Source organism: Trichophyton verrucosum, assembly GCF_000151505.1.
Source record: "Trichophyton verrucosum HKI 0517 chromosome Unknown contig00677_48.r1.exp, whole genome shotgun sequence".
In the NCBI taxonomy this organism is placed as follows: Eukaryota; Fungi; Ascomycota; class Eurotiomycetes; order Onygenales; family Arthrodermataceae; genus Trichophyton; species Trichophyton verrucosum.
In genome coordinates, this window is record NW_003315290.1 from 27,840 (window position 1) to 51,975 (window position 24,136).

At 47.5% G+C, this 24,136-nt stretch overlaps 10 protein-coding genes across 10 annotated transcripts; 5 read left to right on the forward strand and 5 right to left on the reverse strand.

Annotated features, from left to right (window-relative positions):
• Positions 1-45: 45 nt before the first annotated feature.
• On the forward strand, positions 46-857 carry TRV_06159 (methyltransferase, putative; the record flags this gene model as incomplete). The annotated part of the gene is made up of 2 exons (XM_003019736.1): positions 46-129; positions 192-857. The coding sequence occupies 2 exons, from the start codon at positions 46-48 to the stop codon at positions 855-857; spliced, it is 750 nt and encodes a 249-aa protein (XP_003019782.1).
• A 171-nt stretch (positions 858-1,028) lies between these two features.
• On the reverse strand, positions 1,029-2,367 carry TRV_06160 (mitochondrial outer membrane protein (Sam35), putative; the record flags this gene model as incomplete). The annotated part of the gene is made up of 3 exons (XM_003019737.1): positions 1,029-1,427; positions 1,499-2,249; positions 2,327-2,367. 3 exons carry the CDS (start codon positions 2,365-2,367, stop codon positions 1,029-1,031), a joined length of 1,191 nt encoding a protein of 396 aa, XP_003019783.1.
• Positions 2,368-3,065: 698 nt separating this feature from the next.
• On the forward strand, positions 3,066-4,808 carry TRV_06161 (copper-activated transcription factor GRISEA, putative; the record flags this gene model as incomplete). Its single annotated transcript, XM_003019738.1, has 2 exons — positions 3,066-3,168; positions 3,286-4,808. The coding sequence occupies 2 exons, from the start codon at positions 3,066-3,068 to the stop codon at positions 4,806-4,808; spliced, it is 1,626 nt and encodes a 541-aa protein (XP_003019784.1).
• Positions 4,809-5,284: 476 nt separating this feature from the next.
• On the forward strand, positions 5,285-5,845 carry TRV_06162 (uncharacterized protein; the record flags this gene model as incomplete). The annotated part of the gene is made up of 1 exon (XM_003019739.1): positions 5,285-5,845. One exon carries the CDS (start codon positions 5,285-5,287, stop codon positions 5,843-5,845), a length of 561 nt encoding a protein of 186 aa, XP_003019785.1.
• Positions 5,846-6,130: 285 nt separating this feature from the next.
• TRV_06163 (uncharacterized protein) lies at positions 6,131-10,591 on the forward strand (the record flags this gene model as incomplete). The annotated part of the gene is made up of 3 exons (XM_003019740.1): positions 6,131-6,148; positions 6,221-7,054; positions 7,115-10,591. 3 exons carry the CDS (start codon positions 6,131-6,133, stop codon positions 10,589-10,591), a joined length of 4,329 nt encoding a protein of 1,442 aa, XP_003019786.1.
• Positions 10,592-10,800: 209 nt separating this feature from the next.
• Positions 10,801-11,883, reverse strand: TRV_06164 (uncharacterized protein; the record flags this gene model as incomplete). The annotated part of the gene is made up of 3 exons (XM_003019741.1): positions 10,801-11,013; positions 11,054-11,669; positions 11,849-11,883. The coding sequence occupies 3 exons, from the start codon at positions 11,881-11,883 to the stop codon at positions 10,801-10,803; spliced, it is 864 nt and encodes a 287-aa protein (XP_003019787.1).
• Positions 11,884-12,485: 602 nt separating this feature from the next.
• Positions 12,486-14,174, reverse strand: TRV_06165 (cytochrome P450, putative; the record flags this gene model as incomplete). The annotated part of the gene is made up of 4 exons (XM_003019742.1): positions 12,486-12,654; positions 12,710-12,876; positions 12,956-14,065; positions 14,133-14,174. The coding sequence occupies 4 exons, from the start codon at positions 14,172-14,174 to the stop codon at positions 12,486-12,488; spliced, it is 1,488 nt and encodes a 495-aa protein (XP_003019788.1).
• A 4,394-nt stretch (positions 14,175-18,568) lies between these two features.
• TRV_06166 (uncharacterized protein) lies at positions 18,569-20,284 on the forward strand (the record flags this gene model as incomplete). Its single annotated transcript, XM_003019743.1, has 1 exon — positions 18,569-20,284. The coding sequence occupies one exon, from the start codon at positions 18,569-18,571 to the stop codon at positions 20,282-20,284; it is 1,716 nt and encodes a 571-aa protein (XP_003019789.1).
• Positions 20,285-20,581: 297 nt separating this feature from the next.
• TRV_06167 (uncharacterized protein) lies at positions 20,582-21,508 on the reverse strand (the record flags this gene model as incomplete). Its single annotated transcript, XM_003019744.1, has 1 exon — positions 20,582-21,508. One exon carries the CDS (start codon positions 21,506-21,508, stop codon positions 20,582-20,584), a length of 927 nt encoding a protein of 308 aa, XP_003019790.1.
• A 999-nt stretch (positions 21,509-22,507) lies between these two features.
• TRV_06168 (uncharacterized protein) lies at positions 22,508-24,087 on the reverse strand (the record flags this gene model as incomplete). The annotated part of the gene is made up of 3 exons (XM_003019745.1): positions 22,508-23,686; positions 23,797-23,965; positions 24,050-24,087. The coding sequence occupies 3 exons, from the start codon at positions 24,085-24,087 to the stop codon at positions 22,508-22,510; spliced, it is 1,386 nt and encodes a 461-aa protein (XP_003019791.1).
• Between the last annotated feature and the right edge of the window lie 49 nt (positions 24,088-24,136).

A 24,136-nucleotide genomic window follows, 5' to 3' on the forward strand; every position in this document is an offset into this window, starting at 1 on the left:
GGAGAGCTCAGGTACAACCTTACAATCTAGATACCTACTACCAACATGGCACAGAATGAGACTACAACGGCACCCGAGAGGGAGGTCAAATACATCAACACGATTGATGCATACAACCAATGGGCAGAGGTATGCATAGTAGACGCCTGATGACGAATGGTTTTTATACGAATCCGCTGACTGGTTCACAGATATATGATACGGACGGGAACTTCCTCCAGGCACTGGACACATTGGAGATGAAGACCCTACTACCAGCATTTCTGTCCCTAAACAAGTCTCCAAGCGAGAAGACGAAGTACGTTGACCTTGGTTGCGGGACAGGTAGAAACACACTACCCCTTGCGCAGCGCGCACCGGAGGCAATGATTGTTGGCCTGGATCCGTCCGAGAAGATGCTTGAGCTGGCGCGCAAACGCACTGCAAGTGCGAGCAATGTTCAGCTAGAGCTGTACGACATTCTCGGGCCTACTGGGCCACCTGCAAGTGCGCTGGCAGCAGATGGAGTTATATCAACCCTAGTGGTGGAACATGTACCGATGCAGGACTTTTTCAGAGCTGTGGCAGGCATATTGAAGCCTGGTGGTGCTTTGCTGCTTACGAACATGCATTCGGAAATGGGCGGCGTCACTCAGGCCGGATTTGTCGATCCACAGACTAAGATGAAGGTTCGTGGGACAAGCTATGCCCATAGTGCAGAAGAGGTTGTTGCGGAGGCTGCGAAGTTTGGGCTGGAGCTGGTAGGGGAGATGAAGGAGGTGACGCTGGATGAGGAACTTGCCCCTGTTCTGGGGACTCGGGCGTCGAAGTATATTGGCGTCCGGGTGTGGTTTGGTGGGTGTTTCCAGAGAAAGTGACTAGATTCAAAAAGATAGGAGTAATGATGATGTTGATGGCTGGCTAGTATACATGCGACGAAATGACTCTCTCTCTCTCTCTATAAAAAAAAAATGATAAACAAAACGATGAATATATGCTACACCCCAACGCCGTTCCTCCCGCGAATGTATTATGCATGTCTTGTCGTTCTAGAAGTATTTGTCTAAGAGTCGTTGGCGGTGTTGTACAAGGTTGGGGTGTTCTTCGAGGTATGATGCCAGCGGGTTGAATTTCCAGCCGAGCGTCTTGTCGAGTATTAGGTGGGTATACGAAAAAACAGCAGCGTCAAACCAACATGGTGTGGAGTCGTACGTGAAATAGTCGTTGTCTCCGAGTAGGGAAGAGAGCGACTTGAAGGCCTGCTTTGCTTCGGCGAGTATATCGTCTGGGTCAATGTAAGTTTCTTTCCGCTGCAGCTGGTCCTTTGCCGCCTCCTTAAGCTGATATGCGAGAGTCGCGCGCACCAGCGGATTCGTTGTGGAGGGGTTCACGTATGCCTTTTTTGCGATAGACTCAAAATTGGAACTATCCAAGTAGACGGTATAGAGCTATGACGTTTCCCGCGTCAGTTAAAGCTGTCCGGCGTCTTTGTCGCTTCCCCCTGAGGGATAGTACATACCCAGGCATCGCGTATATTGCGTTCTAGCAGTGACTTGTAGGTCCTTAAAACCCCACTGATCTTCGCTTCTGTATACTGATGCTTTGCATTTGTGTCTGCCCAATTCTGTAACTTGCTGGGGGCGACACAGCTCGGTTCCGAGTCGCCTCCTGGCCCAGCGGGGAGAAGGAAAGGCAGGGCCCCGTCGGGGGAAGCATGATTATTGGAAGGAACCGTACGGAATTCTATCCCGCGGAACCTGAGATATGCCTGTTCTACCTTGTCAGCAAAATGCAAGTCCGGCAGCCTATCAAACGCAACAGACAGCAGACTGCGGGCGCCAGAAGAAGACGGATTGCTGACCTGCCACATGAGACACTGCGGGTTCACCGATGGCCGTCCATTCCTAGCAGCGTCCGCGCTGGTGAAGATATACAGCCGGTGCTCGCCTGGCCGCTCGTTAGCGCCCACATTGGTGTCGGTGCCTGTGCTGGAGGCAGGACCGGCGGTGCTGGAGCTGCTCGCCGGCGCGGTGTTGGGGGGATAAGTCACCAGCGGGAACTGGTCGAAGAGACGTTTGACAGGCTTGGGGATCGCAGGGAGCCACGACTTGGGTCCCTCCTCCGCCGTCTTCATCGCCGAGTCCGTCTTCGCAGGCATCAATTCGTGTTTGTCTTCCTCGTCGTCTTCGTCTTCGTCGTCGTCGCCGTCGTTGCCGTCGTCGTCTTCCTCGTCGTCGGTTCCAGCGTCTCTCGCCGCCGTCTTCGTTCTTCTATTAAAAAACAAAAAGCTGTGGCCAATTTTTAATTATAGCCTTCCATTTCGGGCCTAGCGCCGCCGCTCCTCAACTTCTTTTTGACGTCGCCTTTTTTTTTCTTCTTCCTCTCCATCGTTTTATTAGAAGCAAAGACGAGGACGGCGAGGTCGGCTGGCCAGCTAGCTGTGCGTATGGACTGTATGAGTGTATGATATTTCTTTTACGTCGAGGGTTGACCCCGTTGGAGAGTGAACCTGTTGCTCTCGTTTGCAGTGGCGCTATCATTCGCTAGTTATCACTCCCGCCATCCCTGCCCGCCGTCACATATTTCTTCCCCCCCGGCCCTGTGCCCGCGCCTCACGCAGGCATCCTGCTAGTCGACCAGTGGTTAGGGAGCAAGGAAACGAGCAAGCGAGGGAGAGAGCGACGAGTCCAGATCGCTCTTAAACCAGCTGTCCCGCCAGTCGACGAGAGAGAAAGGGAAAAGCAAAGGAAGAACAAGAGAGAGATTCTTGAACTCGCTTTCCTATCCGCCCTGGCGATCTGTGGCGCTTGAGGGATCCGTTGTTCTGTTAAGAAGGCCTGCCGGCACCCGCAGCCAGCTGGAGGAAGCCTGAGGATACGAAACGCGATCATGCCTCTGGACGAGGAGGGAGCCAAGTGGTCATGGTTAGATTCCTCTCTATTCCGTACAATTATAATAAAACCGACTATTCAAACGGTTTAATAATTATTTGTTATAACACACCAGCTGACCGAACATAACACTACAGCGAACCATGCATACGCGGACACCGCTCGTCAAAATGCCAGCACTTCGACAGACTCATGATGAAAGTGCCCAAGGCAGGTCGTCCGCTCCAGAAATGCCCCCATCCAAAGGGTACCTGCAGCTGCCAGAAACTCTATGCATTCATGGTTAGAATACCAAAAGGTAAGCATATTAATAGTATCAGTTTCATCTAGATACCTTCTCACTGATATCCTCATTAACCGCAGTACTAACATGTCTTGTCAGGTTCTACTTGTCTCTGCCGGCCGCTGTACAAAGTGCCCATGGCTCCTGGTGAAGCGGGGCAGCAGCAGCAGCAGCAACAACAGCAGCAGCAGCAACAACAGCAACAAAAAACTCAGCAGCAACCAAACTTCTCTGGCAGCCCAACGTCAGTGGGGGCATCGACAACTGGTGTAACATCTGCACCGGTTACCCCTGCAACCCCTTCGGCGAGTGCAAACCGCATTCAGAAACGTTCCAGACGCCAGAATAGCATCCAGGCCTCCGCCGATAGCGTATCTAGGGGGCTAGGTATGCTGACTTCACCGGTTCAAGTCAAGAATGAGACCTCTACGCCGGGAAAACCTAATGCGGATGATTCGATAGCGGTAGCGAATGAAAAGCCAGACTCCGGCCTATATCAGAAGACAGAAAGCCCGGACACGTCAACTACCGTAACACATACGCCACAGAATGGCGGATGCTGTGGCCCCAAACGCTCGTCAAATGCCTCCTTTTCGGCCAACGTTATGGATAACATACAGAAAGCTCCTGGTTACAAGCTAGCCTCTTCGTCAATTGATACTCCTTTACAGTCTCATCCGATCCAACACAATCTACTTCACAAATCACTTTCAACTCCTCCTATATCAGAATCTAACCCTTCTCCCGCTCCTTTCCTCCTCAACTCTTTAGAAAGCGAATATCCACACTATCCTCCGACCGCTCACTCCGTTCCTCCAACGTCATTTAACCCTGAATCAGCAAAAAACCACCACTTCAATTCATTTGACCAATTCGGGCCAGCTGACAGCTTACCGCCTGGGCTTCACACTAGTTTTGGCCCTGCTAGTTCTCAGGTTGGGTGCAAAGGCCATAACTGTGGCTGTGGAGACGGATGTCAGTGTCTTGGTTGTGCATCTCATCCTTACAATGACACCACACGACATTATATCCAAGAAATGGGTTACATGATGGCGTCCGGATATGGTGATCAGGGGCCTGAGGGAAATGACGATGTCCACTCACCACCTTATAGTGCATGTCTTCCTCCTGAGTCTCATACACTAGCGGCTGTTGGACAGAACCACCTTCCCCAAGGTTACGTCCATTCTGCACAGTTCCAGCCACAACTTTTGGGGTATGGTGACAACAGCAACAATAACACTTCAATACCGGCGACAATGCCTCAACACGCTAGTGACGGTGAACTGATGATGAGTCCTGCTGCTTACTACACAGTGGAATACCCTATTAGTATGCTTGATCCTTGCACGAATCTCACTGGGACCTGCCACTGCGGCATAAATTGTGCCTGCGTTGGCTGTTTAACTCATCATGGCCACAACGGCATTTCAGCCGAATCCTCCCCGCCTCCAGACATACCACAAGTGAGCGATTCAGGCGGAAACACCCAGCAGGCTGCCTCTTTATTTTCAATGCAGACTCAAACTCCTCCCCTCTCGCAGATGCAGATGCAAACAGACGCGCAGGCGCATCTACACCCACAAGTTTCGGCTTCAAGTGGATATAATCCTCATTATCCTGGCCATACTCCATTAGAATCTCCTCCTGCTTAAAAATGGCCGGACACGAACATAGACCATGCAATTTCCTCTTAATTCATGTATTTATTTTTATGCTTTATACCCTGAGTAGATAGAGCTATGGCTATACTTTTCCCCTCTCCTCCCCTTGGTGACACTTTAAGCAGCATGATGTGAAAAATGCACCACAGATATATATTAAACAAAGGAAGAACCGCATAGAGGAGACCACTGTTTAAGTTGAATCAACCCTATATCCTCTTTCTAAAAAACACTGATAAAACTGGGAGAAAAATGCCATATTGTACAGGCCCGCAACATTTTGAAAGGATCAATTGAGCTAGGTAGACAGAGCCGCACACTGCTGTGTATATCCAGCGTAGAGAAAAGGTCAAGTAAGGCCGGGTGTAGAAAAGGGTAGATTCATATGGTATATTCTCTCTTTGCTGTTTCTATTTCCTGGCCTCGTCACTTTAGCCGCACAGTTTGTTCCTCTGTGATCATCTACGATGACCTTGGAAATCGGAGATTCTGAGACCATGGCTGATCGCCTCGTCGGAAAGAAGCTGTATGAAACACAGGTCAGTAACCACTCTTCAACAAAATACCAACAGCCCATCAAAGCATATCCCACATCCGAACGGAACGAACGGAAGAGTGCCTTGGAGATGCATACCATCAGCTTCTTCCCAGGCTCGACCAGCGCCGAAGCCCAATCCTACCCATGCAGGCCATGCTCGTCGCTTGAACAGCAGAATCGAAAATATAACACCAAACTCAAGACCAACGGAGGATCGAATAAGGAGGGAGGAGATTGCGCGGTCCCACTAAAAAGTCCAATTCAACGTATCGGTCAGACATATCCTTCTTCCACGATCCAAAATCTATGGTTCTTCTTCCTTTCTTGCTATGTTGGACTATGGATCTTCCCAGGGCCCGAAGAGCGTACCTTTTCGTTAAGTAGAGTCTCGCTGACAGGTTTGCTGGCACGAGGCACAGGCACAGACTGGGTAGATTCGGCGGAATCAGCCATCTTGACAAAAACCTATGGAAGTTTTGTGAGAAAATAGAACCAATTGGCCAGTAGATGGCATCTTACTTACGGCGTTTTGTGTCTGGAAGAGAGTCGTTCGTGTGTTTGTTCCTACTGTTCGATCGGACTTGCTTGATTTCGGGAAATGCGCTGGGCAGCGAAGATCGGAGCCGGATGATCTTATCTCCGGATATAAAAAAAACTCGGGAGGTAGTGGACCTGTTCCGGCTCAAAGTGCCTTTTGATATTAGGAAGATATGAATTCTGGAAAGAAGAACGATAGCATGCAGCCGCCTTTTAAAGGTGATTGAAGTAACTTAAGATGGGATCAGAGCCAGAGGTATGCCAATTTGTTATATAGCTCTTTGCTCTCCCTTTTGTAGAGTGAAATGTACTAATATTAGCTTGCCAGCTCCCTGCCTATCAAGCATTGCTTGCCCTGGAAAAGGGGACTTCAGGGTCTCCGATTGAGCAGTTGACGGAGGCTGCAAGGGTTGTTGGGGTTGATTTTGAGGACTATGACTTGGATCTCTTTGCCGACGATGGCGAACTTCCGTCAATTACTCCCGCCCACTCCGCACCTAAGGAAGAATGGGTTTTGCGATGGCTGCTGAAGAAGCTGAAAGGCCCTACAGATATATCGACTGAATACCGGAATAATGGCCGATCTTGGATACTATTGCGCATCCTCTTTATGCGGATTCCTATTAGGAGCCTGGCGTTCACACTGAGCGAAAACGATTTCCTTGGCCTCCTACGGGATTCCTTAGTGGGATTGGATTTTTCGAGCGGCCAGGCAAGCCCTTACGATCAGGTGGAATACAACTCAAAGCCTGGGTCGCTATTAAAACGGAAGCTGGACTCCGATTCTTCTAAGCAAATTCGGAAGCGTACGCGGACAGATGAGCCTATCGCGAACACAAAACCCGAGGAAGAGAGCTCCCATTACGATACTTTCCTTGCGATTATTGAATCAGTTAACGCTCTTATAAAGCTTACGGAACAAATTCCGCAATCCAAAGATGTGCTGAAGGCTCAGCTCAAGCTAGTCTTGCGTGGGAGTGCTGAGACAAGCGCTATCATCATTGGGAGGGCATGCAACTATGCCCAGTCTACTCTTGGTCGCATGAATGCTGTCGCTGCTACATCTTTTCCACACCGACTTCATACACCTCTCGTATCGGTGTTGGAGATATGGACTCTCCGATCAGACCATCATGAGAACGGTTCGACCGCGTCTAGCAATGTATGTTCATTTTCTTCACATTTTAACATATGACATATCGGAGATTAACATTGCCTGCAGGACATTTTTGTCTCCCATGCCTTGGTTGGCGCTCTAGGGCTGATTAGAATTGCACGTCAATTTTCTAACGACCTAGAACTTGTCAATGGCCTAGAGCGACTGGTAGCCCTCCACGTTGTTCTCAGCTTTCGCGAGGTTTTCTTCTCTTCAGCCGCAGCCGATACCAAAAATGAGAGTAGTTCAAAGAGTGCTCAGCGGCTTAGCCATGAATTCGACACCAAATCAAGCCCTGTTCTGTCTGGTGCTGACGCGATCATTCTCCCGACGCTCTTTGACATCTCCATTCGTTCTATGCCAAGAAATAATTTTCGACGACAGGTTCATGAAACACCTTGGCTAGAATCATTCCTCATTCTGCTTGTGTCGCAGGCCGGCTATCCATTGGAGGAGGATCGGGAAATGAGGGATGTCACTCTGCTACAAGAATTCCTGGATGTAGCCATCCATAGAAAGCTAAAGCTCTCTTTAATTACCCTCGTCCAGATTGCAAGCAAATTTTCCGGCCTCTCAGGAACTCAGGATGGAATTGAATGGAGCTTGATAGCCCGAATATTACGGCTCGATGTGGACGTGTTTCTATTGAACTCCGGCGTTGAGCAGTCTGTCGCCTTGCTAAATTCGTTGCTTGCTGGAATAACAGCTTTTCCTCTACAAAATGAACTTGCTTCAGGGGATTTACATGATTTAATCAAACATGAAATCATCATTCCGCTTGCTCGGGGGTTTTTCAATGCCCGAGATGGTCCTGCTTTCATCAAACTATGGGCTGAGCAGATTGCCGAGTCAGAGTCATCCCGGCATTTGACAAAAAAACAAGATTTAATCTCAATCTGGGAGAGTGATGATGTGGTCAAAGCTTGTGGACAGTGTTTGGCATCTTCAGATACTCAGCTTGATGAACAAATTGGAGATCTTCTTAAGAGAATTTGCCTAATAAAACTTTCTGGGGATAATTTGCCTGGCGCATATTCCTCTCTTGTTGTCCTTGACTCTCTCCTGATGTCTCCAATAAAAAGTGGGCTCGATGCCATTTCAATTAGCCGTTACGAGCAAATATTGGAAGAGCTATCAAATACTTTCTCCTCTACCCGTACGGAAGTCTGTTGGAAATGGAGAATATGGCGGTGTTTACAAAATTCCGTTTCTCGATACCCGGCTTGCTCAGAATTAATCCAGTTTGATGTGAGGCACTCTTTGGTTCCTCTAGCTTTACGCAAGATAGAATTCTTTGCCCAGAATCCTAAGGTTGCTCCAACTCAGGATTGTTTGGAAACCTTTTGGTCTTACAATTTTGTTCTTAGTCTTGGAAGCAGAGCATCGGGTACCGATTTTAACGACTACGTTGATAAATCTACCCACAATACATTATCAAGTTTCAAGGATCTTTTAAAGAGCAGCTTTGCAACTTGGAATGGTCAAGCGGGGGACCTCTCAACCCCTGTTGCTATTGTTATTGCCTGCATTACCGCCTTACTCGGTAACATCCAAAACTTGGCCTCTCTGACTTCCGACACACGTCAACTTCTATTCACTAACTTACTCGTATCACTGGAGAACGAACCCACTTCTACCGCAAGCATTCAACTCTCGCAGATCTGGAAAGATTTTCTCTGCTTTGGGTCTGGTATGGAATTGACCGCCATTGTGGATGACCTGGTAAAGGTAGCCTACGATAGACTTACAAATCAAAGGAACCCGTCTAGGGTATTGATTAGCAGTCTTCTATATATTCCCACCCGTCTAGTATCCCGCTCGCAGCGCGGTTTGATCATTGATACCCTGCATTCCTTCCTCCTTAGTGGTGAAATTGGACTAGAGATGAAAGTGGATATTTTACTGCTTATGACCAGGCTAGTAGAGAGTGCAAGATCATCTGCCCAAATATTAGACGACCCGGATAAAATCTGGGAGATTTCTCGTTCAATTAGTATGGACGGTGGGTGTGATACCCAGTTGCTATTTGACACATTCACAAAATTATATGAAGCTATCACCGTGCGGTTCGAAGCAGCACCTCAGGATTCAGTTACAAAGTTTTTGAATACTGCTTATTCGAGAACAACTGAAAACCTGCCAATCCGGAGTTATCAAACCATGGAATACCCTCTCTTTATACTTTCTCTATCTCATTTGCACAAACGTGAACATCAACTCGGCGAAAAACGGTTCCAGACCATCTGCACTCTGAGGCACAAAGTGTTCAATGACCTTATTTCAGGCCTGCATACGTTGACAAAATCCATGAAGAAGACATACGAGGGTACTGACACGGCCAGTTTGATTGGAATTTTGTGCGCTCTAGACAACTTCCAGGATCTTCGGCGTGAAAGCAAAGATTCGCGGAAGAAACTACGCAAACTTGAGGAATACACGTCCAAATACAATTTGCCAATGTCTGTGAGAAAGCAATTGAAATTATTAAGCTTGGCCTCGAAGGCACCGAGTGCTGATTTTGAATCACGACTACATGACTGCATGACCTTATTTCCGTTCGGGCAGCTACATGGAAAGGACCAACGTTCCCTCATCCACAGGATACAGGCTCAAATATCGGAGATGGAGGAAGATGTTGTGGTGAAAATGATCCATAATATGTGTGAAGCAGATCTATCGGGTGAGGAAAATGGCTACCGACTCTTATTGCTAGGGATTTCTGTCATTAGAATGAGCCCTGTCCAAGATAGGGATTCTACGGCTTCGACTGAAATCTCAACAGCTTTCACCAAGGTTTCTACGGCATTAGCTCACAATGGTTCCATTGAGTCTTTCTGTCTAGCAGCAGAAGCCCTGGACATCATCTTACGGACACAATCTAGGTCTGTCACTCAATGGAACATAGACAACCTTTTGGCGAATATTTGCCTCATTGTGTCCCCTTCTGGCCCGCCAATTGACGCAAAATTTGCGGGTACTATTCATACCAGGCTCTGCAAACTACTCGGCACCTTGTTCACCCTATATCGGCAAAAGCTTAGCGGCCGATTCCACCTGGTTCTTCCGGTCATGCAAGCACTTTTAAGATGCTTATTCACGTACAACCAGAAGTCATCAAACTCATCTGGTGCGGTTTTAGCTCGCCCACCCTGGATTGAGGGCAGCCATCATATGGAACCTAGGCATGGGACACAGTTTTCCCGCCTTCTTAGTTCTCTTTGCGACCCAACTGTTTCCTCGGTGCAACGACCTGGAGGTGTGGGACATTCTAAGCAAGCATTGAACGATAATACAAAGAAAGTGAAAAGTCTGGCAGGCCAGTATCTGCAGTATCTCGTCATGGAATACACATCATGCCAATTGAAGGGGCATATTCCCCCTGAAATGAAAGCAGCATTGATGCCAGGGATGTATGTGATTCTGGACGTCATGTCGCAAAGTACGATGCGTGCGATGAACGCAGGGATGGATTCTTCTAGCCGTGCGGTGTTTAAGACCCTCTACGACGATTATATTCGATTTGGAAAGTGGGACCATAATTAAAAGTCTTGTATTTAACTTGCTACAGCGTTCTAGCATTGGGAGGCATTGTTGTGTCAGGCACTTTACAGTTATTAGAATTACGAACTGGATTGTAAAATGTATATATTTAGCAAAAAGAATACCACTGATCATTCACAAGGCAGATCGCAGCCTTATATTCCTAGTGTTATTATCTATGGCACGGCATTTCCGACCTGTATTTGTACGGGCTATTGAAGCTTGTCTTCAAACTTGTCAATTAAGGAGTACAGTCTCTCCTTTTCCCGAGGCCCACCAAAAATACTATCAACCCCTTTCCTGCAGATGTTAAGTAATGCGGACTGGTCAAGGTTGAAGTTTGTGGCTGCTAGTAGGTACTCGTCGGAGACTGGGCTACAGAAGAAACCGACATCATCAGTCTGCAATGTTCTCATGTCAGCAACCTTTTACACACTAGAGGTATGTAGATAATTCCAAACTTACGCAGAGGATAATTGGGCAGTCCTTGTGTCTCCAATAGCCAAAATGATGATCCGGGTAATCTCCTGTGATTAGCTTCGCGTGCACATTACACGATAGACAGAGTTCAAGTCCTATTTTGCGACGAGAAATTTCTTCCTTTATATCATCCGGTACATTGATGACATGACCAAGTCTATCAGGCTGGAAGGAAAGTAGCGTGGTGAGTTCCTTGGGTGAAGATGAGAACTCTACCTCTGCAAAGTGCAAAGTAACACCTAAGCCATTTTGTTTTGCTTTTGAAAATGCACCTTTAAAGATGGATACATCACCCTTCGAGGGGTTGCCGCCAAGCTCAACACCAACGACCCCGCGGTCTTTGAATTTGATAGCAAGATCAACAAGAATCTCCGCTTCAGCGGCTGACTTTGTGCGGTCGATAGATAGGATGAGGTAGGTCGACATAGCCTCGTTCTTAAAATCATCTATAACATCAAGCACTGTGGAGACATATAGCTCCTTTGAGATTCCCTGTTCTTGAATTTCCCGGGGTGTAGTTCTCAGTTCAAGGTATTTTACACCGTCGCCCTGGAAGTCTTGAAGAACGCGCTTTGTAGAATATCGGATACTCTCTAAGTCACTACAAAGTAAGTAGATCAGATTGGAAAAGACCTGAAAAAACCTAGTATTTCCTTGTTAGTATATATATATACATACGTTAAAGAAATGCTAGGGATGAGGAAGGGAAGTACCCAAGGTCGAAAAAAAAAAATATCAAATGAAATAGTACATGTTGCATATTAGAAGAGTAGTACCTACGTCTTCAGGGAATAGTCCACTTTTCCTGGGGGCATGGCTATCATTGGATCGGGGACCTGCAGCTTGGGGTCATGCTCCCTCTTTCGCAGCCATATCTCACGGAGGCATTCCCGGCTTATACTTCCGCTCAGATGGGCATGAAGCTAACTCATTTTTGTTTCAAATAGACATTAGCCAACAGCCAGTTGACAATGGCTTAGCTTGCAGCCAAGGTACCAACCTCTATTTTCGGAAGAGCCTTCGTAAATGCAGGAGTAACCGCCACAGAATTATCCATTTCCTAGAGCAGCCCACAGGATTGATATACCCGGCCCTTTCATGCCCTCGGCCTAGGTGAGGAGTAGTTAGTTAAGCCCGGTGGGGTGACGTGAAATGAAAGTTTTTTTATGCGGGCCGTACTCCGTAAGCTTAAACCTTATTCGGGGGTCACGTGGAAGCCTGGCCGCTGCCAGGACTTTTAACTACTTAAGGTTAGGGCCGAGGATGGCCTGAGGTTTTCCATATACGACCAAGTATCTGGTTTTGGGTTAAGAGGGTAGGCTTCACTTGCTGGAAAAAATAGGAAAATGCACTATGAACGCAATCACTAAATCATGGTTATATAGAAGAATAATGCTTGGAGACATATCTGCAGAACTCAGTGGGTTAACCTCTTAACAGGTTTGAGTTTCACCATGAGAGGATCCTTCCTCCACAGCCCATAAATTATCAGCTTCTCATTCCAGTTATCGCTCTCGGGTGAGAGTTCTAGATCAAAATTCCAGAGAATTTTAGCCATGATTAGTCGCATTTCAGCTCTTGCCATACTATATGAAGGAATGAATTAGTACCTATGGAGTAGCAGACGGGAGGAGGACGTACTTCTGGCCAATACAATTCCGTGGCCCAACTGAAAATGGTTGAAATACATCTTTTGAATCCTTGCTGAACTGTGGATCCCCCATCCACCGTGCGGGGATGAATTCCTCCGGGCGAGAAAAGTAGCGTTCTGAATGATATGCCGACAGCTGAGAAACGGAAACGACAGTCTATACAAAAATTGATGAGCAATTGAGATAAAAGCGCAAGGCACAGCAAGGCACTAAGTATGTTTAAGAAGTAACGTACCTTCCCTGGAAGCCAATGGCCACATAGATGTTTACCCCCTTTAGGAATAACACGGGACATTATGCCAGGTACTGGAGGGAATATGCGTAGTGTTTCCGTCAAGACAGCGGCCAAATATGGGAGATTATCCAATTCGCTTATCGTAATATCCTTTTCTTCTTTGAAGCTCGATCGGATCTCTTGGACTAAACGTTGATAAACCGGAGGGTTTTTGAGCAGGAAATAAGTTCCACCGGTGAGGGTGGTTGCCGTGGTTTCACTCCCAGCAATCATTAGAGCTGCAGCATTAGATGTCAGTTCAGCTTCGGTGAATTCCCCTGTACTGTTGTGAGGCAGCATGTATGATATAAAATCTTTCCTTCCGGCATCTCCATTTTCAATCCTTTTCTTTATTGTTTCAAACGCAAACTTTTCAAATTTTTGAACGGTAGTTATAGCGTTTGATGGAGATGCAATCAAGCTTTGAAACGGTCTGAGTAGCGGGAAGCGTTTAAAGGGTTGTGTCCGAATCATATGATAAAATAGATCGTTAACCATGCTTATCACGTAGTGGGGGCTATCCGCCTCTAAACACCCGAATGGCTGACCAAAGGCCAGGTCTCCGATGACGTCAAAAGTGGCCCAGTTATATTTTTTGGTCATGTTAACTGGCTCAGAGCCATGTTCTTTGATATGCGATTTGAGTCCAGAGATTAGCATGTCCACAAGGCTCTGCATAATTCCTTCCTGGCCACGCAAAGCTTTCTCCGAAAATGCGTGGGAAAGCATACGACGATGCCGGGTGTGTTCCATAATATCCTCATCTGCAATGCCTGAACCGTCTTTGTCCAAAACACGAAACGTATTGTCTCGTTTGAATTCACCCACACGACTCCTCGGTGTGTAGAGCTCTTTCCACACGTCGGGGGCAATCAATGAGACGTCCATAGGTGATATCCGGACTACGGGCCCATACTTATCATGGAGCTCCTTTAAAGTAAAAGGCCAAATGCCAATGTACGATTGGTATAGAAAGGGGAATTGCGAAACTGCATATAGCTTGGGACCAGGAACTGAGGCTAGCGGGTTGATGAACAACTCGTAAACAACATTTCCGATGATGTAGAGTACCTAGACGCAGTCGTTTAGTGATACCGCAAATTCCAAGTACAGCTACCCGTATCTCTATTCGACTAACCGCAAGGAGTACCAGGATAATGCATCCTTCAGTGACTGTCATGCTTGTTAAGCTTAGGGGCGCCATGACGAGAAATGTGACGTATGAATGCCTATGTATCAAAATATATAACTATCCACATATACGTGAGATCATTCACATATATGAGAGAGTAGAACGAAATCTGCGGGCTGATCTAGCCGGATAGACAGTGTCCTTAAGTAGTAGACTTTGAGCTGTGGGGGAAAGTTAACGTGTGGGGATACTCAATTTACACAACTATCTGCCCATAAGGTGGCCATTAAGCACAGGGCATCGCAGGAACTTTATGCTCAATGTATAACGTTGGAATCGAAAGCTCCGAGTCGTATACGTAAAGCCGGCACATCCGTTTTCCTGTGCGGGGAGGATATTTTATGAAGCCAAATTTATGCAAAGGTCGAACAATCCACCCTTGAGGATATCCTTGTGATCTTCAGATCGGCGCCTTGGTTTCAGGGCTTCTGCCAGCCCAAATTATTGACAAGGACATTCTCACTATCAAAGTGTAATGGATGTGTGTATTGCAGAAACGAGGCGAAATGAATCCCGGTATCGGGTGGCTTCTTATCCGTTCGCGACCAGATGGTCGTACACAGGTGATTCATGCGATTTGTAGTACCCCATCTCATATACTAGGGTGGATGAACAGCCAGTGACGACGAGAGACGAGAAGCAGCGGTAGCCCTGGACCCGCGTGCAAAGAATATTACTGACTTAGTATGCCAACACTCCATTTCGACGTTCTTCACATTTCCATCCTAAGGACGAAGCTCCGGCATTTGTGAGCAGAAACGCCTCTGGGAGAACATGCCGACTTTTGGGCAACGTTAGTCTCATACCCACACTCTCGGTGTGAGCTTTGCGCAAGGTTGTCACCCCCTGGGGTCGCAGCGTGGTACATAGCAGGAAATGTTATCAAGAAGTCGTTTGTTTGTCCCTTTTCCACGAAACGACTTGATATTGGCTTACTAAGCTGAAACATGGTTTTATCACGTGAAACAAATCTGATTGGTGTAATTATCTAATCTGCTATTGGCCGCTATTCCAGATCGACAGATGTCAGGATTAGTCATCCTTTGTGTTAGTAAGTAGAACTCGCAGATGGCTCATGTTCCCAAAGGGAACATAGGACAGGCTCTATAACATGCTTAACTCGTCTTGGTGGCGGTCTGAACGTTAACTAGCTAATACGTAGCGATCTTCAAGCGAGAGTTAGTTACTTGCACAGGTAATTACCTTGGAATTGTACTCCGTACTGTTGTCTATTTTTGCTAATGCCATACAGGAGATGGCTCATTAGTGGATGAAGCATATTCGGCCTTCGGATCAAGCATAAAAAAGGGGGCAAGACAGCACGGGGCGGGACGGGACGGGACAATATAGTGGGGGAGCCACGTGAACTTGCACGCCGCCGAAGTTCTATCGGGCACCAACGAAGTCATCGGGTAGAATTTTTGATTTTCAATCCTCCCGCATTCAGAGGATAAAATTATTGAAACATGGCATTAAAGAGCAGCAACACAGAATGCTCCTTGATATTGCAATCTGCATACAGGGCTTGGGACGAGAAGCACTTGCACATTTAAACTGAAATAAGCGATGCTAAATGCGGTAGGGGAAAAGGCACTTAACGGCGAGTGGGAAAAAATATCAAACAAGTGTTTTGAGATACAAGAAAACATGACTATGACCTTTGAAGGTCGCTCTTGCAATATTGCTAATAGCGAGGGCATACCCGTTCCGGATGGCAAACTCGGTCCTCAAGATGGACGAACCACTAGAGATGTGAAGGCTGGTTTTCGATGCTACGTGATGCGAGCGTGGGTGAAATTCGAAAGGCAAGGTTGATATTAAGTCAGAGGTGAGGAATTCATATTCACAACTATTCTATCTCGAGCCTAGACAACAACCCTTTAAGGATCACCGAGGCCTAAATTATTTGAAATATTAAACCCTTCATAATACCCTATCCTAATGAGCAAGACTGCATCCTCATTAATCTTTTCCGGCAAATATAGGGATAAGCAGTTGGTGACTAACAGCCCGCCACTTTCCTGCTCCTCTTTCCATAGCTTGCTTGACTCTATTCCACTCCGAAACGGTTCAGGAACTTTATCAATCACATGGCGCTTCATAAATGAGAACGAGAGGTATTGGCCATCGCCAAAAAATGTGGGATTTCCTGTCAATATGAGTATTTATATCTCATCGTGTGAAGCATTTTGCGTACCGGAAACCTGTGACTCCAACCGCGGGCGCTTCGGTAAGCGCCGCTCTGGATTATCAATGTCGGCATATGTTGTATCGGTGTGTCTATGGTCACCATGATCTCTTATTCGTCTTATGTTCCGTCCCTGATTAGATTGCATAGCAGATATTGGAGGTTCTGAGTAGCAGAAGTGTTAGGCTTAAAATGATTATATGACAGGAGCAATGCTACTCTTACCCATTAAACGTCCGTCTTTTAGTACGTCAGGCTGCAGAAAGCTGCAATGTGGCGCCAAAAGCTCAGTTGAGTTTCTTCCCGTTAACGAGGGACAAACTGCAGAAACCTTCCGTCTATCCTCTCCGTACTGCGGTAAATTACCACATATAGTGATAGTGACTTTATATAGTGAATTGCGAGGATCCGGTAATGCCACCCACCGTTGCTCAAGTTGATCATAGAATGGCCCTGCTGGGATCTTTGGTAGTCCAGTAATAGAGTATGACAGAGAGCAGAGCACAAATAATTCAGCACTAATTGCATACACTTTCCTGGCGAAGTATTGAGCATGGCGTCTGACGCATCGCCGTGATGAAGATCGCTTCTCCAACGAGTCCGTAGTTTCTGTATACAATTCCAGCCAGGTATTTGCTTGCTTCGCCTGGCCTTCGGATAGAGGGTCCAGTATCTTGTGGATATGGTCTTCAAGACGAGGTTTTATTTGGGCGTCGAACAAGCTGGATGGGTGGCTCATCTTGCTTGACATAATAAAATGGGGAAAGGCGGGAGGGGGAAGGGAAGGGAAGGGAAGGGAAGGGAAGGGAGGGGAGGGGAAGGAAGAAAACGCAGCTAGTGCCGGGTAACTAATACTTGAACCGCCCGAGACATGACATGCAGCATGACCTATCAGTTATTAATATCTGGCCTTGTAGTGATGACTTATAGGCAGAGCCGCCGACATGTCGACTATAAAAGCAGCGCTCAAATTGAAGGCGAGAGAGAGGTTGCAAGCTCATTTCGAGTTTTCTGGTAAAGAATAAAGAACCACTGTCCCCTGCAACACCCTTCCCAGCTTAAAAACAGAACCAAAAAAGTACGTGTGCCTCAGCCTGCTTTGGCATTCACATAAAGACTAACTGGACTGCCATTAAGAAATGTCAGCTAGCTCAGGACTCAAGGGGTTTTGCGATATATGCAGCCATGCAAATAATGAACATCGACAATATAAATGCAATGCATGTAACCAGCCAAAAAAATGGAAGATTTGCCAACAGCCTTCCCATGGAGGCTATGTGGTGTGTGTGAAGTGTGAGACCTGTACACCAGGAGGTGGTCCACCAGGCTCCCAGCCTGGTGGACATATGAAATATCTCTGTGACGAAGTTATATCCTAGTAAGTAACTAGTAGTTATGCTTGCAGTTAGTTGGTAATCAGAATAACTAATATAAGTGGAGCAGACAGACCAAGCTCGCGCACTTTAAGGACAATTTATAAAAGTATATAGTTGTGATTCTTGGGAGAAGATATACATAACTAGTTATATTGATAAAGCTAAAATATACAAGATTTATTTGTTTATAATTCAACAATGACTAGCTAGCTAACTAGTGAGTTGCCCTCACACAGAAGAATTATTATATAAAGCTCTCTGTCTGCACTATAACTAGTTAATCAGATAGTTATGGGCTGTGAAGAGCCGGTCAGGGAGGTGAGGTCCATCTATAAGGAGGGTCCTGTCCACAGGTAAGGATCCCGAGGTCGGATCCACCCACCTATGGATGACTCCACGGAGAGTTAACGGACCATATATAATCCGAGAATGACAGTGCCCAGGACGGGTCGGTTCCAATAGCTACCTAGGTACCATATATTAGCGGCGGTCTTCGCATCATGAGGTCTGTAAAAGCTGGTTGCCTCTCTAACAGAACTGTAGCAAAGAGCAAGTCTTTTTGCGAAGATGGTTTCCCGGAAAATGACTAAGTATATAGTTACCACTTTCGATCTAAGCGCGGACTTTCAAGCTGATTAGTTATAAGGACCCAGAGGAGCCGCGATCACCTCCAGCCGAGTCAAGACGAGCTTGACGCCGCTCTGCATGAGGCTCGTTGTTACTGGCATGGCCTTGCGCAGCAGGCTATCACCCAATACAGCCATGGCCCTCCTTCCCAATGTCTTCGGCCTGAAAATATGCTCGGATATGTCCCGGCGATGCCGGATATTCATATGAACTATCGCCATGAGTCCTTTGATACGTTTACATCAAACGGGGTGCTGTACATTAGAGCAGAGGCTGTGTGGGCTGTTTCAGACGGCGGTGCGTGTGGCATCAGCGGAAAGCAGAAGATACGAGCCGCGTCTCTCCCGATAGGAGTTCGACGGCCCACGCCGGTTTGCTTCCAGAACACCGCCTTTCACAGAGCGGTCGGAGTAGGCGGAGCTCATGAGGTTAATATCATCGGGATACTTGCCTTGGGATGGTCGTACATATTTTCGGCAGAATTAATCGAGAGGCAGGGACCAGGATCGTCCAGCTTAGACTATACCGACTCTATTGCGGAAATGTGCCATGGGAAGGCAGAAGCGGTCGGTAATATGATTCATGTTGGCGCTGTGAGTGCGCAGGCAGCACGATGGTGGGCATCAATTCTAGCACCTGGGCAGGGTTGGAAGGCTACAGTGTTGCAGTGTGACAGTGCCTGCTATATCTCGCCCTGGTCTGTGGTGCTCGAGCACGACGAAGCCTTCAAGGTCAGAGTGAGTGGCGATTTACCAGCAAATTCAACAATGAAATCCCTAAGCCCTCCGTCTTCCCAACAAGCATTGGAGTTCCTTGTCAATTTTTGTGCACTCCACGGTTCCCATAGCCAACTCTTCGTCGCCCTCGCAACTGCTATGACATTCCCAGCACACAACTACTATGGAACGCCATCCAGGTTGCCTTGTGTACGTGGGTCGAATACTCTCAAATCTCCTCAAGTCACAGCGGATATTAAAGAGCTTTCTGTCCAAATTCCTTACTATATGACGATGAGCTGTGCCCACAACGTGACGGTTTCGAGTCTCTGCAGTGTATTTTGGGAACCCAAAGTATGCTGTAATTTGGTCAGTCCATGGCTTCATCCTGTACTCAAAGAAATACCCAATCATTATTCCGGCTCTCTCTCCTTAGATGAGATCATCCCTTTACTTTGTGCCCAACGATGTCCAAATCTTGCCACTCTCTGGCTTGGAGCTACTCTTAGTGGGCTTTCTTCCACTATCATTGAGCTTGTTGGTAGCGGAACCCCTCCTCTAGACACAAACGGTGCGCCGTGGACTGGAAACCCACAGTCTTTCATGGATGTTCCGGGTTCAGGCCCATATGTTCAATTTGACTCCCCGCAGGATAAGCTCTTTAGGTCGGACGCCTGGCGCCTTCTCTACCTACCGGCCGCTGTCGAGGATGACTTGCAATATAATAGCCCGCCATTTTCACCATGGCAACCTGTCGGCATGACTAACTTTGAACATGCAGCCATCAGAGTAAAAGCCCATAGAGACTGCCCCCGTCACGAGCTAGTTTACCATCACTGGTCATGGTGCCTGAAGAATGGGTCGGGGTTGGAAGGACATGGCTATTGTTCTGAAACCATCCCTCGTCACTCCCATAAAATAGACCCTCCCATGACTACTGCCATGAACTACCAGACACTTTCGCTGGCAGATCAGGAAGCATCCATGATAGCCTCACGAGAAGTCTTCGCGTGGGTTACTCGCAACTGTGAAGGACATCCTCCCGAGGAGATATACCACGACCCCTGGATACGTGATGATAGCGAAAGCGAAGCGTCAGAGTCTTGCACGTCTTCTAAGAGTGCAAGATCCACTGGCGGGCTAACAGGGCCATCAGATATTGAAGCATGGATTATGAGAACGAACTCATAACAATCGACAACTAGGCTTCCCGATGAAAACGCAACCTTAACTAGCTATTAACACACGTGAGGTTACGGTGCAATTCAAAGGCGCGATAGAACGAACATATTTACCACAGCAGGTTGCACTTACAAATAGCCTATGATTGGATAATTTGCTCCGTCACTAGTTACTTATAAGGTGTGCTTCCCTCGAGGTGTATCTATAGTCAATGACACCCAAGTACCGATACCATCTTGACAACATCTTGACGAGCAGTCCTCTTTGCGCAGAGTAATCTAACCCTGGCACGGGGCTGTAATCCATTCAGACCTCCCACTCCAAAAGCCCTTGGTTGACCAGCGTTTGGCACTTTTCCTGGATTTGCAATCGATGCTGCGCTGCTGGCGGCAACAGAAACGTAGGATGCCTATATGTATCACCGCCCAGCGTTCTAGCCTCCTCAGCCAGGTCCTTCAAAAAATCAAATTGCCCTTTCCAACACCGGTCGATAATCCTGTCAAGGGGATCGTTGCCTAATGGCGGAAATTCCATGCGGCGGAAGAGGTCAACAATGTCAAGACCTGGATCTTCGTTCTCGTACGGTTCGTAACCACGGGTCATGAGATATATAACAGATCCGATGGCAAATTGCTCGGTTCGGGCTCCATATAAGCCAAATGAGCCTGCATCTTCCCCGGCCTCTACACCAAGTATCCGCGCCCAGGGGGGAGCGGAGCCATCTGAAGGACTGCCTATCTTCGCAGCGCAATCGAAATCGATAAGTTTTAACCGATCATCTCTGTCAAGAAGTAGGTTCGGCGGCCGAATATCACCATGCACGTACCCAAGATTCTCCAACCAAGCAGTAGCACAAGAAAGCTCCATACTCCATCGCTCAACCAGCTCAATAGGCTCTTGCTTTACAACCTTCTCGACGCGGCCGCAGTAACTATGGCCAACGCGGACCTGGTTTGCTCGAAACCGCTGGTCCAACGTGCCACCGCTGAGAAAAGCGAGGAAATTGGCTTCTGGAACACGCAGAAAGCTCTGGACAATCATGGGGCATGGACTGAACTTCTCGAAGAGGTCAAACATCTCAATCTCCCGTAAGAATGCATCCCTCCCAGTTTCTCGGGGTATCTTCAGAACGATCTCCTCGTCAATTTTGTATACTAATCCAGTAGCTCCAAGAGATAGGAAAGGATACTTCGATAGCTTCGGCGGCTGTTTGATAAGACTCATTTCGGGCATGTCAAGTAGCTCGTTAATGGTTGGACTTTCAGAGGTAGATACTGAATTGAAAGCTTCTAGCAGGGCCTTTGCGGCACGGCGCGGTCATCACCAAGGAAATAGAGCCACCATAAGAGTGCTGTGACTGCACAGTCGGCGAAGGCCAATGATGCATAATTTCCAGCCCGGTCTCCTATCACAAGAGGCGTATTTTGGGTAATTTTCCATACGAAAAAGCGCTTTCAATTCATGAGTGCCCAGTAATAAATACCGGATTTCGGACCGTTGCCGTGCCGGATAATATTGGGGTATCAAACAAGGATGGCTATCCATGACCTTTGCTGCAGCAGGGATGGCTTGTCAGTGGAACTTTGGGTAAGGTTGGGAAGAGGAAGTTGAAAAAGGCTGATATTGATCGTTACTACAGCTAAAATCTAGAGGAGCGGAGGGTAGATTGGCTTGCTTGCTCTGAATACATGGGTAGAGAAATGGCCGTATATCGGGCTGCTAAATGATATAGAAACGCAGATATAGGGATCAAGGAGAGTCTTCATCGGCCCGCTGTGGCATATTCTGTATGGGCATACATACAATAAGTACATACATAAAGCCAGAGACTGCCATGAAACGTCACGACGGCTAAGTTCAGCGGACTGTGTGACATAGAAGATAAATATATGGTTTGATTGACGCAGCCTCATGGGCCGATTGCAAGACTCGGCACCCCCGTCCTACACAAGGGGGACTTCGCATGGAGAGCCTTGAGCAGAATAAGAAGTAATGATAACACTTTGGAGCCACGCATGTCCTGGGCATTCCACGTGAAACCGTGCGATTCTTTTAAGTCTGCAATGGTGTAACGGCGCCTGGCTTCCAGCAACGATTAGAGCCTCTCACAGCTCCACGTATCAAAAGCCGAGGTATGTATAGCCTGGTCTTATCCCTTGTGGGCGTCTCTCAATCTCGTGTATTTTCTTCCCTCTCTCTTTTCCTGTCATTTGCTTCTTCCTCTTCGCGATGTCAATTTGCGAATATCCGCAGTTTCATGTCAACACCTCCAGTCGCAATAACACACCGGATCTGGACCTCTGGAGAGTCTGATTTCTTGATATCTCCATTTTTCCCATCACTTGCTCCATTGCCGGTGGGCGCGTCCTTGAATATTGACGGAGCCCATCTTAGGCAGGTGATGAATCGTTCGTGGGCATCCCTCATCACCTTGATGCATTTTCCTTCTTGGCTCAGATCCCAGCAGCGCAGCGTTCTATCGTCAGATACTGAGAAGAGGTATTTGCCGCCGGGATGGAAAGCCAATGCCCGTATCCAGTTGTCGTGGCCCGCCAATGTTAAGAGGCAAGTCCCTCGAGCATCCCATATCTTAATTTTCTTGTCTCGGGAACCAGTGGCCATAAACTCTGCAGTGCTACTCGCAGGTGGAGGCTTTTTCAGGCCAGTTAGAGGCGATAGATATTGGTATGAGGTAGACGGCGCAATAGCGCAACACTCGTTGAAGTGATCATGGCCAAACATTGTTACTTTAGTTTCCGGATTTGAGACAGAAATATCCCATAATCTTGCAGTGCTGTCGTCTCCGGTTGAGAGCAAAAACCTCCCGTCCGGAGAGGGAAACACATCTCGTACCCAGGCAGTGTGGCCTTGTAAAGTTCGCAAACAATATCCGGTGTTGGCGTCCCATATCTTCAGAGACTTGTCTCTACTAGCGCTAGCCAACAGATTGCCCGATGATGGGGCCCCCGAGGCTCCGAGGGGTATAAACCGCACGGCACTGACACTGTGATCATGGCCTACCAGGGTCCGTATGTTCTTATATTCATTCGATGGGTCCCATAGTTTAATGCTTAGATCCGAGCTGCATGATGCCAATAGTATACCGCCTCTCGGACCCCCAAAGTCCACGTCCACAACTGCCCGCGTGTGACCCTTGATCGTCCTCTCTAGTTCGCCCAACTCCCAGTCCCATATCTTAATGGTGCAATCATCGGATGCTGAAGCAACTGAGGAGAATATAGGGTGGAATGCGACGCTGTTGATGGTATCTCGGTGTGATTCCAGAGCATGTCGGGCAGGAGCAGTTGGTATCCAGGACGCGGGGTCTTTGTTGCGTTTAGAAAGTGAGGTTGGTGTCGCATTGTCAAGCTCAGCCTGCATTGCTGACATTCGAGACTCAAGATCCATAATCTATAAGTTGAGTCCCAAAGTTAGACATCTCGTTCCTGAAAGTGTAAATGTTTGCCGCAAGGGAGAGAAAGCTTATAAATGAGAAACACCTTCAACGGCGGCAGACCTACCTTTTTCTGTAACCGGACTACACTGGTCCATTTCTTCTCCAGTAAGGTCTCATACTTCTTCGCTGTGGCCGGGTCAAACGCATCCTCGTTTAGATTCAACTCCGCCCTCAAGGTGTTGGCCGTGTCCAGGAGATTATTAGCCGTTAGATATGCTATTATCGACTTATGACTATGCACACGGCGGTTAGCCTTCCATCTATCCCTCGCATCTTTCCCGTGTTAGCCCATAAGGCCATGGCAGGCCTACACCTACAGCTCTTCAGCTTGCCGATTGGTCAGTATCGGACTCATCTCTACCGGTCCTTATCACAGCCGCGGCTCCTCTTCACTTTTATGCGTC